Here is an 18,868-nt window from a genome sequence, read left to right as displayed (position 1 = left end):
TGGAAGACAATGCAGTGATGGTCAGAGCTATTTTTGAGGAAACAATGCAAGAATTTGGTGGAACTGTGTTTACATTAGGTACTTGTTCTTTTACAGGTGCCAACAAGAAATACAAAACACACCCACACCGCGCCCTCCACAGGCTGTGTATCTGCGGCGTTCAGGGACCCGTCCAGACTGTCTGAGCTGCTGGCCGTGCCCTCCAGTGTCCCAGCTCTCTGGGACACAAACACAGCTCTCTACTGTGTGGCGGGGTGCGGCTTCCTTTCTCCCTAGATCCCAGGCTCTATTTTATTTATCTGCGTGCACAGCTACAAGTTCCCCGTATGCTTTTCAGATCTACTTAATTACGAAGCTAAAATGACAACAGGGTAATGAAGTGTCAGCCCGAGGTCCTTGGTGGACGCTGGAAATACTCCAGACTGCCCCTGGGGACAGGAGCTGACCCACCTTCTTGTGTGACCTCTGACTTCCAGGCTCAGTCCTGGGGTACGGGGGAGGAGAGGTCGGCAAGCCTCGTCACCTTCTGTTCGGGGCACGCGAGGGTCAACCGTGTCAGGAGAGGGGCGGGGGCCCGAGGCCAGGCCCCTGTAAAGGAGCCATTGCGACCAAACCCGCCTCAAAGAGCCATTTGTTTTCCCGGCTCGCGCTGGCAGGCGGGTCTCCTCCACTCGGCAGACACGACCCCGGATGGACGCCCCCGGCGCTGGCCTTCCTGGCCGGGAGAGAAGCGAGGCGGGGAAGCCCCCGTGAGCACGATTTCCGGGCCGCCCCGGCCGGCAGGGAAGCTGGGAGCGGGGAACACGGGCCAGGCAGCCTCGACGGCCGAGAGGACGGGGAGCCGGGCCGTGGGCGCGGGCGGCCAGCTTCTCAGACCTGCGTGGGGACCGGGGCGCTGCGGGGGGCACAGCCGCTGGCCCCGCAGACACCTTCCGGGACAGTCGCCCCGCTGCCTGCCAGGCCCCTGCTCTCTCGCCGTGGCGCTGGCGGACGTCAGAGACGGACAGCGCCGCGCGGGGACGTCTGCGAACAAGGGCCGCTCTTCCCGACCCCGACCCGCTCTGCTGCGAAACGGAAGAACGAGACGCACAACGCGCTCCACGTCCCTCAGGACACGACCAGAGCTTTAATACAACGGTGCCAGCGCGTGCCGCTCCAACACGGCCGCCTGCAAACCCTCAGTTCCGGCCACCCTGCGCCCCAAGCTGCGTTCCAGCCGGATGGGAACCCCCGGGACTGGTCGGCTTCCCCGCCAGGTGGCCCTCGTGGGCCAGCAGCCACTCCTTCGTGGCCAGGCCTCCGGAGTAGTTGCCCACGGCTCCGCTGCTGCAGATCACGCGATGGCACGGGATGAGGATGGGCACCTGGAAAACAGGAAGCCGCCGTCAGTCTGGGCTCCGGGCCCACGGGGCCTCCGGGGTCACAAGCAAGACCCCTGACCACAACTCACCTAGCAGGGGCTCGGCCACATGCAGGCCGCCCACTGGCTGTCTTGGCCCTACACACCCCTTGGTATCTGAGGGCCTCAGGGGGCCAAAGGGTTCCACAATGCTCCAAGCCAAACGTCCAGCATAGTCCAGAGAACCCCCTTACAGCAGGACCCGGGAGGAGAAAAATGCCGCTGGTAAGAAATCAATCGTGTACGCTTACCAAGTTCAAAATTACATTTCCAAGTTACAGGATGGTATGCAAAATCGCAAATATCTCGAGAAGCGACAGGAACCTTCTGGGAAGGCGGTACTCACAGAGGCATTGGCAAACTGGCTATCAGCCACTATGGTCTTTATTTCGTAAACACAGCTTCATGGGAACGTAGCCGTACTGTCTGTGGCTGCTTCTGAAAGCCTAAACTATTTACCATCAGGCTCCTTATAGGAAAGGTTTGCTGACTTTGCTTCACGCCACGCAGGGCCCTGGAAGCGTCCGTCCGCACTCACCAGCCCGGGATGTTTGGGAAGGTGGAGAAGCTCTAGTCTTCCTGTGTTCTCACCTGAGCGGCCACTGCTGCTGCCACCCTGCCCCTGGACACCACCCACTCCCACGGTCCCTCAGGACTCCAGACCAAGGGCCACAGTGGCCCTCACCGCTCGGCCAGCCTCAAATAGCCTCTCACCTCTGGAGACAAACTGCCTTAGTGAACAGAATGGCTTCACTAAAAGCGAGGTAGGTCATCTTATGATGAAAACCAACCCAAACACAGTCCTACAGAGAGAAGCCAAACTATGGTTAAGAGGACCCACTGCTGGGGCTCCTGGGTGGTTCAGTGGGTTAAAGCCTCTGCCTTCGGCTCAGGGTCCTGGGATGGAGCCCCGCGTCGGGCTCTCTGCTCAGCGGGGAGCCTGCTTCCTCCTCTCTCTCTGCCTGCCTCTCTGCCTACTTGTGATCTCTGTCTGTCAAATAAATAAAATCTTAAAAAAAAAAAAAAAAAAGAGCACCCACTGCCGGGACCAGGGGCAGCCGGGTGTCACTGAGACGCACCAGGAGAGGTGCAGGGGGGCTCGGTGCGCCGTGGGCTTCCGCCAACCCCGCCCGTCCGACCTATGGGCCGCTCAGCTCACTGCTGTCCCAGTCCCAGGGGAAGGGCAGGCCGGCCCGCAGCCCCAGAGGAGGAGGGCCCGAACCGCAGGCAGGTTTCCCTAGTGGACACTGAATGCCCCAAAGACGGACCTCCCCCATGCCCAGCACGCTCTTCTGCCTTGCCTAGAGCCGCTGCAGCGCAGAACTGTGGGCGTCTGATTCCTCACATCCTAGAGTGGACGCCGGGGCCTGTAGGCGCTGGACACGAGGGAGCTCATGGTCACACGGGGAGACACTATTCCCACAGCCACACGCGGGCCAACAATCTCGCCGAACACATTCCTGGTAGCCAGTCCTACCAGGGGAGGAGACCTCCGCTCCCTCCAGAGGTCGGAGGCTCATTTTCAGCAGCTGTCGCCAGGGGAATGCCTTGGTCCTCCCACTACGGCCTGGGCTACGTGGACGGGAGCTCCGAGGACACCCAGTGGCAGACCCACTCGGAGTCTGTCCTCAGGACGGAGTCCACTGCGGAGCGCGGGCACAGCGAGCCTTACCCTTGCTTTTGATTTCCACGTGGCAGGACACCCTCCGCCACGAGGGACAGGCCTGGCCTTGCTCGCCCCCATCCTTCACCCCTGCCTGAGGCGAGGAGGACTCACTGACGGGCCACCGTGGAGGAAGGGACGAGAATGCCCAGCTCGGCCGCCCGTGAGGTCCCGCAGGGAGGCCCCGTCTGCCCCACGGCACAGGCGCGGTCAGCAGAGCTGGCCCTGCCGGGGCTGGTACAGCACAGGGGGTCCGATTCCAGAGGAATTCTTGGGAGGCCCCCGTGGCCATACCCCTGCCCCCAGCCTTTACCCTACTAAAGCTGACACCCTGATATCCTCTGTCCATTTCTTAGCTGGCCCAGAGCACAGGCGGGAAGGAGGTGCGGAGCGGACGGAGTCGGACTCGGGTTGCGGAGTTCCCTCCGTGGGCAGCACACAGCAGGGCAGGGACAGCCACGCCCGGGCCCCCACACGCAAGGGCACACGCAGCGTTCCCACTGCAGGGGCTCCGGCAGATGGACGGTCATTTTGCTTAAAGATCCCAGCAAGCAGTTACTCGGAATCTGAGGGACTTCCAGGAGGCCCGGGTCAGTCAGTCCTATTTCCTAAGTGGCTCCATCCTGACTGGGGCGAAGGGGCACAGGTGGTCAGTCCCCGAAGGCCCAGTACGTGCTCAGGGATGGTTCTCGTCATCGTGCAGAGCACAGAGCACAGTGGCGGCCTGACAAGGACAGGATGGCCAGTGAGGGCAGCTACAGCAACCGGCTCAGCGCTGGAGACCGAGCTGGGGCAGAAGGAAGCGCACAGCTGCTCCGCAGACCCCGCCCTGGAAGGGACACAGGAGGTGCCAGGGACCATGCAGCGCCAGCCCCTGTCCTGCCCTCAGGGGTCACGCTCATATGGCCGTGCCCGCAGGGTCCCAGAGATTCCTTCGACGGAGTCCGCAGCTCAGCAGAGAGGAGATCCACACCTCCTGCCCCCAAGCTCCACCTCCAAAGACCTGAGCTGGACAAAGCCATGAGCCGTCAGTCAGGTGTGTTTCTAGAAGAGCGGCTAAGCACAGGTACGTGGTATCCGGTTGTCCTGGGGCCATGCGTATGTCTCAGCTTGCCACACCCTGCCTGGAGTGCGCCCTTGGTGGGTGCTGAGCTGTGCCCGACCCTGGGCAGATGGCATGGTCCCCAGTCTCGTCCCAGATGCAGCACTCAACAGGGCCACGGGGAGCGCGTGCTCTGTGCCCGGCGCAGACCACCACGTGTCCCTGACAAGCCCCAGGCCATGCGTGGTCAGCCTCGGCTCACATGACATCGCTGGCCCAGCTCACATGGCACCTCTGAGGCAAAGATGCGTTTCCAGCTCAGCCAAGGCAGGACTGGCGCCCATACTTCTTGCCACGACACCAGCTGCTCGAGGGGGAGTGCTGAGCATGGCCTTGGGTGCTGGTCAGCCCCACAGGTCATCTGGCTTTGGTGGTGAGAACCTGACTCCTCCCATATCACACTGGTCCTGGTTCTGCCTGGAAGTGTGGGTTGCCATGGGAACGCACGCAGTCTCAGGGTGGTCTCAGAAGGAGCAGCGGGGTTGGGGGTTGGGGGAGACCTGGCTTCCTCTTGCGCCGCTTCTCTGATGGAGAGCAGCACCATTGCCCCGTCCCGCACACACTTGCCATTCCCACTGTAACTGGCCATTGTCAGAACGCAATACTGATTCCGATCGAGGGTCTTGATCCAATACGACAGTCACGTTAATAACTGCTGTGAGGGCATAATCAGATGACACACAACTGAAGCTCTGACTGAGAGAGAGAGAGAGATTTAGTCCAAGCTGGGCTCACAAGCATTTAGGCACCAATTCAATTTTCCTACCTAACAGCAGACTTCACGAGTGAGCTTTGATTTTCTTGCCCTGCTCCCCGAGCTGTGGAATTACAAGAGACGGACTGGGAAGTCTCCGGCCCTATGCGTCATGTGGACAATAGCGCAGTGGTCGTGGGATGGCGACGCTGACCTCCCCGGCCAGGCTTTAACTGTGCCTGCAGCGACGGGCATGGGGACTCACCGAAGACACGAAGACGCACTGCTTTCTCTCCTAGACACGGGAGCACTGCTTTTGTTTGTGTTAATTTTAGTGGCAGATTCAGACTATTAAAATAACGAAAGCTGCCAAAATTTATTGGAGCCCTAAGGACATTTCAAAGGATCCATGCCCTCTTACGGTCTCTCCTTTAAAGCCCCGTGCTGCATAAAATGTAATTTTTATCAATAACCAAGCAGCTCATAATATCACAGCCGCATCGAAATCCTCACGCTGTGAAATCTAATTCATCCAATACGTGAACCCATCCCTTACATGGACCCTTTCTCAAAAGCTATAAAACTTCCAAACCCATAGATTTGTCTCCAACAAAAATAACACGAAGGGGCCTTTCAATCAATAATGGAATCCCTCTGATTCTAGTGCTGGCTGAATATTTTTTCCAACTTCGCCTTTGTTCTCGTGGTAGTAGCCCACAAGGGAAAGAGCTTGTTTTCACTCGCGGCCTCATCAATACCTAAATCCTGGTGAGCAAGTGACACGGAGAAGCTGTAATCAATAGCTCCCTGTGCGTTTTTTCTTCTGGTCAAACAGTTCAGCCCGCTGACAGCCCTGACACTTAGAACATGAGGCTAAATCTTCATCAACGGCCATCTGGGTGACTGGCAGAACAAGACTCGGGGGGTCATTAACGCTCGTGGCGATCTGTGAGTAAACTAACTCGTCAGGAATGCGTTTGTTTGGAAGAAAGTGGGGAAACGCTCTGTGCGACGCATCGATTGCCTTTGAACTGCATTTAGCAACTTCTGAGGATGAGGGAAGGGTGCTACTGTGGGGCGCCCAAGGCGTCTTCCGTCTGCTCCACCAGCTCGCGGACCCTGCTACACGGGGGGTGAGTGCACTCACCTTCTGGAAGCGGCCACACCGGCTCACCTGGGCTGGCGAGTCTTTGGTGGAAAACCTGGAAAAATCGCGTGTGGGGACAGGAGCAGCCCCCGCACGGTTCCAGCCATCCCTCCCGCTAGTAGGGAAGGGGACCGCACGCCACGGCAAAGCTGTCATGTGAACCGGCACGTGCTCCTGTTCATGGCGCCACCTGAGGAATGAACGCACGACGAGCTTCACGGTGCCCCGTGACATTCCAAACCCGTCTTTCACTCTCCTTGAAATGCACAATTGCTCTATTCAGCCCGAACAGATGATCTACGAGCGCATCTCCACGATGCTGTCGGTGCCGCAGCTGCCGCGTGGGCTGTGTGGCCTGGCCTCCCACTGCCAGTGCCAGGGAAAGGGGGCGCCCACATGTGATGGCCACGTCGGTTGTGGTCCAGGCCCTGCTCAGGGCCCCCTTCCCCCAGGTTCCTCAGTCGCCTCTTGGAGGCTCTGTGATCCCTTCCAAGGAGGTGTTAGGTCAAGTTTAAGGTTCCCCAGGAGCTGAGCCGAAACTCCCCTCGCAGGAACAGCTTCGGCAGCCCCGTGCTGTGACGGTGGCACCGCTCCGGTCCTGCAGCTGCCCGCACCTCTGCCACCAGCTCAGGCCAAGGGGCCCAGCGTGAGCCGTGGGTAGTGCCCAGCCACAGTGGGTCCCACGGACGGGCCCCCGAGGGCTCGCCTCCAGCCCGGTTGCTGTCGGCATGGGAGGGTGCTGAGAAGTGGGGCCAGGAGCCTGCCTGGTTCTCCCACCCGGTGTCCTCATGGCCCTTCTGCTCTTGGGCACGAGACTGGGAAGTCAATACGCAGACTTTAGGGACATTAGAGTTTTAAGCCTTGTGAGATCCAATTTTATAAATTTCTGTGACTGGGGCCCTATCTGAACAGAGACGTTCATAGAGATTAATAGCAGGAGGAGAGAGGCCTTTTGGTTGCAGAACGATAAATGTTTCTAAAGATCGCCGCAAGCGTGATCGTTGAGCACTGACGGCATCTCTGTGGCCGAGTGAGACGCCGCTGTCAGCACCCGAGGCAGGTGAGGGTCCCCTGCTGTCTGTGTGTCCGCCGGCAGCACGTGTTTGCAGAGCACCGGACAGGAGGTGTGCCCCTGCGGGAGGCATCAGCACACAGCACCTGCGGTGCACGGTGGGAACCGAATCGCCCCTCCATGGCTGAGAAGAGTGTCCCCCCTCCACAAAGGGCGCGAGGAGTAGAGCCTTGGCCTGAAGGAGGCACAAAGATCTGGGACAGAGGGAGAACGTCCATGGGACACAGCGACTACGGGCCGCGGAAGGGCAGGCGCAAACCCGTTAGCTTCTAGCACCCGTCTCGCCAGGTGCGACAGGGAGCCGTGTCCTGCAGCGTCCCAACTGCTGATCTGTCCCGGGCCGAGTCCCACTGCTCAGCACCTGGTGGAGACAGTGGCCTTCCCAAGGAACAAAGTGGTTCAGACTTTATCAGGAAACGTAAAAAAATTCACGCTGGAACGCAAAGCAGAATCACCTCGTGCGTACGGTAAAGCTGAGCCCGTGGTGTGTGGAGGGGACGACTCAGGACATGTGGGCCACACCGCACCAGAAACAGGACTGCTGGAACAGAGCACCGATGACTCATGATCCACCGTCATGGAGGACCCGGGTCGCGGCAAGGCGCGGGCATGACCGGTGGTCCATGTTCCACGTCGCTCCCGACCGTCCGGGATGTCTCTACGTGGCAGAGAATTCTCCAGACTAGACACGCAAGACGGTGCGATGCACTGCGAACCTGCCGGTTGCTTCTTAGAAAAAAGAAGGCAGTCTCATAAACACCACCTCTCAGAGAGCCGGGGCTCTGCCCTCGGGCAACAGGGACCCAGCGGCAAGAGCAGTGAGCCAGGTGTGCCAATGCCTGCCCCTCCCAGGGGACCAGTGACAAAGATAATGCTGGAAATACACTGCAAAGCTACAGCAAGTTTCAAAAAAGTGAGGTCTCTCTGATCTAGTAATTTCCTATCCCAGGATGTGACGGTCCTACTTTCCTCCCCTGATAGGACGGGCTGTTTCCAACCCATCAGACCCTCTCCCACGGCTCCAGGGGGAAGCCAGCACGGAGGCGCCAGCAGGCCGCGGCCCAGTACTGGAGGGGCTACCAAGAACAGAAATATTCCCGGTCTCACTCGGCTGTGTGGGGTCCCCCAAGGACCTGGCTGCTTTGGGATGGGGGCACCACGGCCTCACAAGGACCTGCTTTCTGAGCCAGCACAGCCTGTGGTCCAGGTGCAGGCGTGGGGACGACGGGCACGCGGCCACCCACACCGGCCCGTCCTCTGGTGAGCAAGGCTTTGCCTGCAGTGAACCTCCCTTTCTGCAAAGTCTGACCACAGATGCACAGGAGGGACAAGGACACAAAGGGGCTTGGGGAAGGAGCCACCCCCTGCGGAAGACACGCCCAAATGCCGTGAATCAGCCCCGTCCCCCAGGTGCACACTCTGGTGTCAGATGTCCAGCCTCCCTATGCATGCGGGATCCCAGAATACGTCTCCTTCTAGGACGATGCTGCATACGGGCAGCCTGTCTGCTTGGTTTCTGGCTGTAGGCCTGGCCCCTGAAAGAGTGCTGGGCACGTGCGAGGCAGCCCGTGTACCCAGTTACTGGAAGAACGAATGTCATTCGCCACTTTCTCCAGGGCCTGTCCGCCTCGGTACTGCCTCTGACGATGAGCTGCTGTGGTTCCCACATGCATGGGGGGGGCTTTTGTGCGAATGCTTCCTGATCCCCTCACCAAAGATGGGGACCAGCGGCACAGACCTACGAGAGCCGTCCCTGCCTCTCAGGGGAGCACCCGCCATGAGTGCTTCCTCTCCTCCCGGCCCAGCGCGGCTCGGGGCACACGCCTACCTCTGCGGCCCGCACCCCCGAGCGCAGCGCCCAGGCCCCCCGACCGACCGCGGCCACACTGACGTCCACACAGACCCCAACTTACAGGGTTGCTCCTCATGGCTCCGCCCACTGCCCGCGCGGCTTTGGGGTTGCCTGCCAGGGCCGCTAGCTGCTGGTACGAAACGGTGTCTCCGAACTTGACGGCCTCCTGCAGCTTCCACAACACCTGGGCGGTGAATGAATCTGAAAGGCAGAACACAGAATGACGCCCTGGGGACAAACGGCCCCCAGGCTCTGACGCAAAGAGCTGCCAGTCCTGCAACAGAAGACACAGGCACACCCACAGCCACAGGAGTGTGACACACGCACACCCACAGCCACAGGAGTGCGACACACGCACACCCACAGCCACAGGAGTGCGACCCTCAGGTAAAACACGGCCTTCACGCACGCTCCCTTCAGCCCGGCCCTGGCACGGTGCGGGCTGGCCCCTCTGCGGCGGCCCGCGGCTGTGCACCCCGCACCTGCAGCGTCCTTCCGCCTCCCCGGGCTCCGCGCAGGACCGCGCCCTGCCCTCTCTTCCAGGACCCGCGTGCGTCAGTGCGTGAGCAGCTCAGTTACTGAGCCCCGAGCCCTGCCTGCCTACGCACTGCAGAACCTTCGACACCGCCGGTGAATTCCCCGCTTCAGCTGGGACGCAGAGAGAAAGAAGCCATGGGTCGGGCTGTGATTTCATGCTAGCCGTCCACATCCAGCAGCGGACAGGCTCAGAATGCCAAACACCGCGGTCCACGGGCCGGCGGCGACCTTGGCTATAGGCATCTGTAATGAACAGGGCCGCAAAAATGACTGGATTCCCATTTTAATGGACGAAGCACGTCAAGTGCATTTGCTCCTCTTCCCACAGCAGGAACGAACAGGTGAGCGCGTGAGGACACTGTCTCCCTCCACCTCCAGGCTTTGGAGCGGTTTCCCAGGCATGCGAAGGAGGCTGGTCTGAATCGATACCTATTGTCTTTCCGAAGGGAACACGCGGCTCGGGAGCACTGGACACGGAGCCGCGTCCCCCACGGCAAGGGCACCGAGCCCTTGGGGCGGGAGTTCCTGATGGCAACAGCAAAGGGAAGGCTCCCGCGGGCAGCACCGTGTTCCGAGTGTGTCCACAATAGCACTAATTACACTCGGTGCCAAGCTGGCCAAGTGCGATTTGGTTCTTAAAGAAAACACACCCTTACATGCGTGTTAAATAATAAAAATCACTTCTTAACTGAAGGGAATGATAATCACTTCACTGGAAAAAAAAATCTGTTTAGTCTTTATTATAACATTAAGCAAATTAAACATCAGCATAATCCAGGTGATACTAGAACAGGGTCATCAAAGAAATTAACTTTGTTGTTCATTAATTTACATGGATTAGTCGAGGGCAGAAAGATAGCAAATGTGCTCCAGTTTTTTATGATATAATTTCAAACTGTACACCATTTGTGGCAGGAGGGTGACTTTGGGGTTAATCAGACTGATTTGTCCTTTTAATTGCTTTCTATTCAAAGAAAATTCATTAGATAATGTTCTCTTCAAAATTCATGAATCAATTTAACTGAAGAAACCACATTAACAGCTTTGGGTTCATTAGCACACGCGTTGTGTTACTGGTTGATTGCTCGGAGGGTTTCCTTAGGCAAACACACTCTGTTTACCGTGATTTCCTCAGAACCGGTTCTGAAATCACAGTGTTGATCAGCGTCATTGTTGCTGCTGTTACCCTCACTCAAAAACAAACAGACAAAAACACAAAAAAAGGAAAAAGAGGAAGAAAACCAGAGAAGGCAGGCTGCCAGGTGGTAATCTGGGGAGGGAGCGACTTCGGGGGGCCCTTGGTCTGAGGAAAGCAGCCCGGAGAGCAGCGCAGGCCGCAGAGGCCCCGTGTCCGGCCTTCCTGGGAGAGCGCCAAGGCGTCCGTGGTGGTCTTCTGTGGTGCCGCCGGGATTTCCAGGAGAAGAGCCTGGAACGGTACCAGACCTGGAGGACGAGGGTGAGCCCTGTGTGCGTGTGTGTGGGCGTGAGCTTGCCCGGGGCACAGACGCTCCTGGGCCAGCCCCGACCAGATCACAGCGGTCAGGCCACGCCACCCAGCCCCTCCCTTCCAGACATGACCGTGTCCCATCCTCAAACAAGCGTTATGTCTGCACCGGGCACAGAGTCTTTCAAACATCTGTAGCTTCGCTGTCAGTCTTCCGTGGGAAATAATCTCTCAGCTTGCACATACCGGGCAACGTACTAGGAAAAATAGCTCGAAGAGCACAATACTTAGCAATCCAGCGCACCGCCTCGTGAACGTATCTGAAAACTCCATTTCACCCTGCAGGGAGCAAATGCGCTAATTAGTCGGAGCAGCTCTCGCGACCGGGCCTTTAACCCTCACCCGGGCAAAGTCAGAGCACGAAACTGCTGTCCTTTCTGGGGGGCTGGCGCCTCCGGTTGTTAAATATCCTTCTACAACGGAGAAACACCTGCTCATGAAAATCAACATACACGGATGCAGAAAATAGATCTTCAGGAGGTCGAGGTGTCCACGTAAGTCCTGAGCGCTGGACCATCATTTCAGGCGGCCCAGAGGGCAGCCATGAGACGAAGATGCTTCTCTCTCCCATCTCCGGCCCTCCCCAGGGAGCAGGCGCGACCCGGAGCCGTGCGGAGCGGCCTCGGCCGGCCACTTCACCTTCTTCCCGCCCCTGTCCTTTCTCCTGCCTCTCCTGGCCTCCAAGGACGGCCAGCCAGGCCGTGTTCTGCGGTGGGACCAGGGTCAGCCCTGCTGGAGGCCAAATGGCTGCTTAGCTCTCCCTTTACGTAAGGACATAGCCACTGTCGTCTCCGTGTGGGTGGCCACTGACCCCTGCCACCACGAACACCCAACCCGACCAAGACTGCTTTCTCTCTCCTCTCCAGGTGGACTGTAGGTCATCAGCCTCCCAGGGGCCGATGAGGTGGTTTTCCAACCCTGGCCACGGAGGACGTCATCCTGTGCCATGGACACCAGGGTTTTTCGCAAGCTCTTCTCACGCGCCGTGTGGGAGTCGCGATCAGGGAGCGTTCAGTGGCGCACCCAGACCGACGCGCGGGGTGAGGCTCTGGTTAGGGAGCCTCGGCGGATGCCAGCAACACATGGCTGATGGGAGGAACTGACCAGGGGCCAGTGTCTTCCTCCCCCGGACCTCTGCCTCCTCCCGTGACACACGCTGTCACGACAGCTCCCTGCCTGGCAGGGCCCCGCACGACCCCGCACGGCACTGCACGGCACCGCACGACATGACACCGCACAACACAACACCGCACGACACCAGCCAACCTCAGAACAGCTGGTCCACGGCAGGGCGGTGCCCAGAGACCGGTTCTCTTTAAAACCAAGGCTGAGACTTAGCCCCTCTTCTCCAGTGAGGGAGAGCCCCATGCTTTTGAGTTCTTGGGGGCAGAATCATTCTTTCTAGGTGAACTTTGCTGCAGGGTGCGGTTTCCGGGACAGGGCTATCTTTCAGCCACCCAGGCCTCGGGGCTCTTGGCCACAAGGCAGCAGCTTATGCAGGTACATGTGCACGGGTGCCGCAATAAGGCCGGGCGCCCTGGGCCCTGCCAGCGGAACGTCGCAGCAGCTATCCGGGGGCTGGGCAAGGATGTGTCTGCCACGTCCCCGTGCACAGAGAGCAGAGCCCAAGCTCCCACAGAAGTCCCTTGCCGTGGCCTCCAATGGCCTGGTATCCCGGCACAAACTGTGACTATATGACAGGTTTTCAAGTTTCCAAGGGCTTTTCCCTTCCAGGGTGTGCCCAGACTGGTACCCTGGAGCCCCAGATAACCTGGGGTGTGAAGCCAGTTCTCTGACCCCGGGTATCTAGAGGAGAGTTGTTTTTTTTTTTTTTTTTTTTAAAGCTTTTATTTATTTATTAAACAGACAGATCACAAGTAGGCAGAATCAGGCAGAGAGAGAGGAGAAAGCAGGCTCTCTGGGGAACAGAGAGCCTGGTTCAGGGCTCGGTCCCAGGACCCTGGGATCATGACCTGAGCCACAGGCAGAGGCTTTAACCCACCCAGACGCCCCAGAGGAGTGTTTTGATACGAAGCATCCTGAAGTGCGAACAGGGCTGACGTGACCTGATGCCGCCTGACGGCTCGCGCAGCCAGGACCGAAGGTCCAGGAGTGAGCCCGGGAGGAAGCACGCGAGGATGAGAGGGAACGGGGGGGGCGGGGGGCGCCGCACCCAGTTTTCTACGGGCTGCCTTTCCAGAACCTGGGCAGAACGCAGACGGCTGTGGAAGGTAAAGAGGCACAGGCAGCCGGGGGAGGAGGACAGGAATCTGCGGAAACACTGAACAGTGCCTGAGCGTACCACCTCACCCGTGTCCTCCGCAGCCCGGACCCACTGCGGCCTGAACCCCAAAGGAGCTGCCGGGGCACACAGAGGACCCGGGAGCGCTTACCCACCCCCAGGAGGGAGGACGGCGTCCCGATGCTCAGGGTGGAGGAACCCCTCGCTTTCTGGTGTTATCTCTGAACTCTTGAACCACAGCTCCCAGGCAAGCCCGAGGCTTATGTTCCTCTCTGCTGGGAGGAGCTGGGGCCCCACAGGTGGGCAGACCCCGCTGCTCCACTCTGTCTCCGCCGCGCCCGGTGCCCTGTGGAGGTACAATCCCAGGAAGCGTGTGGCAGAGTGGGGCAGGTAAGGTCAAATCACCGGGGGACACCAAACGGGACTTCCGGGAGACCGTGGAGAGAGAGGAGACGGGGCGCACACCGGGGAGCTGCGTGTCAATCCCCGGCCTCGGCACTGACCTGCACACGGGCGGATCTGACCCTCAATCAGAGACCCGGAGCACTGAGGAAAGGATCCAGGCTGGCCCGACGGGCTCCGCGGCTGGCCAGCTTGAACAGGATGCGGCCACGGAAACCACTCCCTGCGGAATCCTGGTCGGACCCCAGGAGCCGAAGCCGTCCAGGCCGAGAGCCCCCTCGGCGAGAGAAGTGCTGCTGCACACGGGACTCCCCCGAGACGCAGACCCCGAGAGCCAGAGTGAGCCCGACCCAATCCAAAACGACTTCCCGAACAGAGCAAGCAAAGAGTCAGCAAGAAAACCTCAGCTCATCTTGGGAAAGATAATCAACAGACATCAAGGCTGAGAGGACCCAGCGGCTGGAACCGACTGACGACATCTTCTCCCTGGCGTTTTGAGGATTAACTGACAAAATTTTAAGAGACTGAAGCAACTTTAAAGGATCTGTGGTAAAAATGCTGCAAGAAGGGAAAATACCCTTGAAACATATGAGAAGATGCAAAGTTTCAAAAACAAATCGCAAAGAGGCAGATGCCAGAGGAGGAGTCCATGAACTAAGTCAACAGAACTTATCCGATCTGAAAAACAGAGAAAATCATGTTAAAAACAAACAACGAAAACCCAGAAAGTGCCCCGAGGACACACAGGACAAAGCCAAAGGTCGAACAGTCATGGTATTGGAGTTCCAGAAGAAAAGGAAAAAGGGTAAGGTGTACAAAACAATGTGAACCAATCATAGCCAGAATTTCTCCAATCTGGCAAAAGATTTATTACAAGGACAGGTGTAAGAAGCCTAGTAAACCACAGACAGGACACACCCAGAGGAATCTATTCCCAGACATATGATGAAGCTGGTGAAACCTAAACGTAGAAAAAAAAAATCTCAAAAACCACCAGAGAAAAGGGATGTGTTATTTGTAGAGGAACTTGGGTTTGAGTGACTACAGAATTCTCATCAGCAGCAGAGGTCAGAAGGAGGTGAGCTACCAATTTTGAAGTGATGAAACTCAAATTCTATATTCAGTTTAGAAAAAAACAAAACCACGGGACATCTGGGTGGCTCAGTGGGTTAAGACTCTGCCTTCGGCTCAGGTCATGATCTCAGGGTCCTGGGATCGAGCCCCGCATCGGGCTCTCTGCTCAGTGGGGAGCCTGCTTCCCTCTGCCTCTCTGCCTACTTGTGATCTCTCTCAAATAAATAAATAAAATCTTAAAAAACAAAAAACCAAAACTAAACCAAACTCTTCACAGGACGCCTGGGTGATTGAAAGGAGAATTTGACCAACTCACAATCATACTTGAAGACTCACTTCTCTTTTAATAACTAACAGTTGACAGAAAATGAAGGATACAGAAATGAAAAACACTATCAACCAACTGGTTTCAGTTGACATTTATAAAACACTGTCCCCAATAACAACAGAACATATACTCTTTTCAAATGCACACAAAAAACTGACCAAGATAGACCATATTCTGGGTCATAAAACAAACTTTAACAAATTTGAAATAATTGAATTCATTCAAGTCATATTTTCTGATCATAATGGACTTAGACTGGATATCAAGAACAAAAAGAAAGGAGATTTGGAAACCTCCAAATGTTTGGAGAGAAAATAAGGCACTATTATTTATTTATTTATTTTTAAAGGTTTATTTCTGATTTGAGGGAGAAAGAGTATGTGCATCTGCAGGGGGAGGGGCAGAGAGAATCCCACGCAGATGCCCTGCTGAGCCTGGAGCCAGACACGGGGCTCCATCCACGACCCTTAGAGCACAACCCTGAGATCACGACCTTGAGACCACAACCCTGAGATCACGACCTTGAGATCACGACCTGACACCACCACCCTGAGACCACAACCCTGAGATCACGACCTTGAGATCACGACCTGAGACCACGACCCTGAGACCACAACCCTGAGACCACGAGCTGAGATCATGACCTGAGACCATGACCCTGAGACCACGAGCCTGAGATCACGACCCCGAGACCACGACCCGAAATCGCGACCCTGAGACCGCAACCCGAGATCATGACCCTGAGATCACGACCGGAGCCGAAATCAAGGGTCAGATGTTTAAGCAACTGTGCCACCCAGGCACCCCGCAAATAAGGCACTTTCAAATAACCCATGGGTCACAGGAGGTCTTAAGGGATATTAAAAAAAAAACGAAATGAAACAAAACGATACACCGAACTGAATGACACTGAGAATGCAGCATAGAAGCAACACTTAGAGGGAAATACACAGCATTAAATGCATGTTTTACTTTTTATTCTTTTAAAGATTTACTTATCTGAGGGAGAGGGAGAGCACGTGTTTGCACACAAGCTGCAGCAGGACGTAGGGCTCCATCCCAGGACCCCGCAATCATGACTGGAACCAAAGCCAAGAGTCGGATGCCTAACCGACTGCGCCACCCAAGCATCCCTTATGCATGTATTAGAGAAGGGTCTCAGATGAATAATCTAAGCTTCCAATTTAAACAAGAAAGAGCAAAAAACACCCCAAAACTACAAACACCCAAGGAAGGAAATAAAGGTAATAATAGAAAATGATGAAATTGAAATAAGAAAAATCAGAGTAAAATACATGAAACCAAAACTGGCTTCTTTGATAAGTTCAATACAATTGATAAACCTTTAGCAAGAGTGATATAAAAAGAGAAGAAACAAGTTATCAACATCAGACCTAAAAGAGGGGATGTCAGCCTGACATCACAGACACTAACTGGAGAATGAAGTATTCTTACAATAACTCTATGCACAATATTCAACAACACAGATAAAACAGACCACAATGTGTCAAAAACTGCAAACGGCCAAATCACATCCAAGATGATGCAGATAACTGGAACAGGCCCTTAAGTATCAAAGAGCCTGAACGTGGAGTTTAAAATCTTCTGAGATCACTAGGGCCAGATAATTTCACCACTAAATTCTATCAAACACTTAAAGAAGAAATACATCAACTCAGGATAATCTTCTACAGAAAACAGAAGAGAAGGGAATACTTTCTAAGGCATTTCATGAAAGCGGAAAACCTGAAAACTAGAAAAAGTCAAAATCCAGAAAAGTATAGATTAATATTATTCATTAACATAGATGTAAAATTTCTCAACAAAGTACTGGCAAATCAAACTCCGCAATATATAAAAAAATGGGACTGCAAAATTAAGTGGAGTTTGAGAAACGTAAAGCTGATTCAATACTTGAAAACTGAACCTATATATAATGCTGCAGTAATCAAACAGGGCGCCGTAACGAAGGAGGAGATACATACATGAATGGGACAGAACAGACAGATCCACCCAATGCAGAAACAAAAGCAATTCAGTGAAAAGATGACAGTATGGCCAACAAATGGCTCTGGAACAACTGGACAGCCAAATGCAAAGAAGAATCTAGATACAGGCCAGACATCTTTCACAAAAACTAAAAATGGATCACAGACTTAAATCTAAAAGGCAAAACTATAAAACCTCCAGAAGGTAACACAGTAGAAAAATCTAGGTAATTATGGGTTTAGGGGAAAGTTTTTATAGACCCAATATGATCCATGAAAGAAAAATAGTTGGACCTTATTAAAATTATTTTCTGGTCTGTGAAAAGTGCTGTTAAGACTGCGAGAAGAAAAGCCACAGGCTGCAAGAACATTTGCAAAACACCTATCTGATAAAGGACTTGTAACCAAGCTATACAAAGAATTCTTAAGAACTCAACAGTAAGAAACTAAATAAACCCAATTAGAAAATGGCAAAAGGATAGCTCATCAAAGAAGATAGATGGATACATTTAAGCATATGAAGAGATTTTTAAAAATTATTGGTCATCAGAAAATACAAATTAAAACAATGAAATAGGGGCACCTGGGTGGCTCAGTGGGTTAAGCCTTTGCCTTAGGCTCAGGTCATGCTCTCAGGGTCCTGGGATCGAGCCCCGCATTGGGCTCTCCGCTCAGCAGGGAGCCTGCTTCCCTTCCTCTCTCTGCCTGCCTCTCTGCCTACTTGTGATCTCTGTCAAATAAATTAATTAATTAATCTTTAAAAAAACAATGAAATAGAATTATACACTTATTAGAATGGCTACACATACCAACCCCAATCTTGACAGTAATGATTGCTGATGAGAACGTGAAATGACAGGGATACTCATTCACTTCTGATGAAAATGCAAAATGATACAGCTACTTCAGAGAAAATTCAGCAGTTTCTTACAAAACTAAACGTAAGTTTACTAAATGAACCAGTAACTGCAGTCCTGAATATCTGCTCAACTTATCTGAAAACCCATGACCACACAAAAACTGGTGTACAAGTGCTTATGGCAGCCTTATTCATTTATTGGTAAAAACTGGAAGCAACTAAGATATCCTTCAAGAGATAAATGGGTAAACTATGGAGCATTCATACAACAGACTACTATTCAGTCACACAGAGAGAGAGCCCCCAAATGACACGGAGTTATCTTAATGTATATTGCTAAGTGAAGGAAACAAGTCTGAGAAAGCTCATACTGTATGACTATGTGGCATTTTGGAAAAGGAAAAGCAATAGACACAGAAAAGCCTTATAGGCAATATATGCAAATTAACAACATACAAAGAAGCATTTAGAAGACTGGAGGATCCCCGGAATGAACGCAGACTGTGACAAGAGAATCTGAGTGTATTACAACTTGTGAACATAAGAACAACCCCACTAAAGTTGGTGGGAGGGAACGTGGTGACCCACGTATGTCTGGAAAGGAGTAGACGGAAGACAGAAAGAATTTCATACACCCACTCGACCTGATAAAGCTGTTTCCCATTTCATATACCCACTCCACCTGGTAAAGCTGTTTCCCACGGGGGCATGAGGTTCTCGTACTTCTCTGCAGTATACTGCACTTGAACGATTAACTGGCTGGTGGAAGGTGGGAGGCAGTTTTACTCTCATTTTTTTTCCTGAAAATCTAAAATTGCTCTAGAAATGTAGTACATTAAAAATGAACTAATATGATCCACAATATTAACAGCCTAATGAAGAAAAACAATTTTATCAATTGAAGCAAAAATAAAATATTAACAAAATTCAACATCTGTTCATGATGAAAGTGCTCAGGAATGTCCTCAACCTGAAAAAGGTACTGACAAAAACAAAAAAACAAAC

General features: G+C 54.3%; 1 protein-coding gene across 1 annotated transcript in view; it reads right to left on the bottom strand.

The window, feature by feature from the left end:
• Window positions 1-1,097: 1,097 nt before the first annotated feature.
• Window positions 1,098-18,868, bottom strand: part of MGMT (O-6-methylguanine-DNA methyltransferase) — a 277,476-nt gene continuing 259,705 nt past the window's right edge. The window contains exons 4-5 of the mRNA XM_059395961.1: window positions 8,991-9,130; window positions 1,098-1,364 (exon numbers count right to left, since the gene is read on the bottom strand). Coding sequence (XP_059251944.1) covers window positions 1,179-1,364; window positions 8,991-9,130 — 326 coding nt within the window. The 3' untranslated portion in view covers window positions 1,098-1,178. The remainder of the gene's footprint in view (window positions 1,365-8,990; window positions 9,131-18,868) is intronic.

The sequence above is a fragment of the Mustela nigripes genome, chromosome 4, assembly GCF_022355385.1.
Source record: "Mustela nigripes isolate SB6536 chromosome 4, MUSNIG.SB6536, whole genome shotgun sequence".
NCBI lineage: Eukaryota > Metazoa > Chordata > Mammalia > Carnivora > Mustelidae > Mustela > Mustela nigripes.
This window is presented reverse-complemented; position numbering and strand designations above follow the sequence as displayed.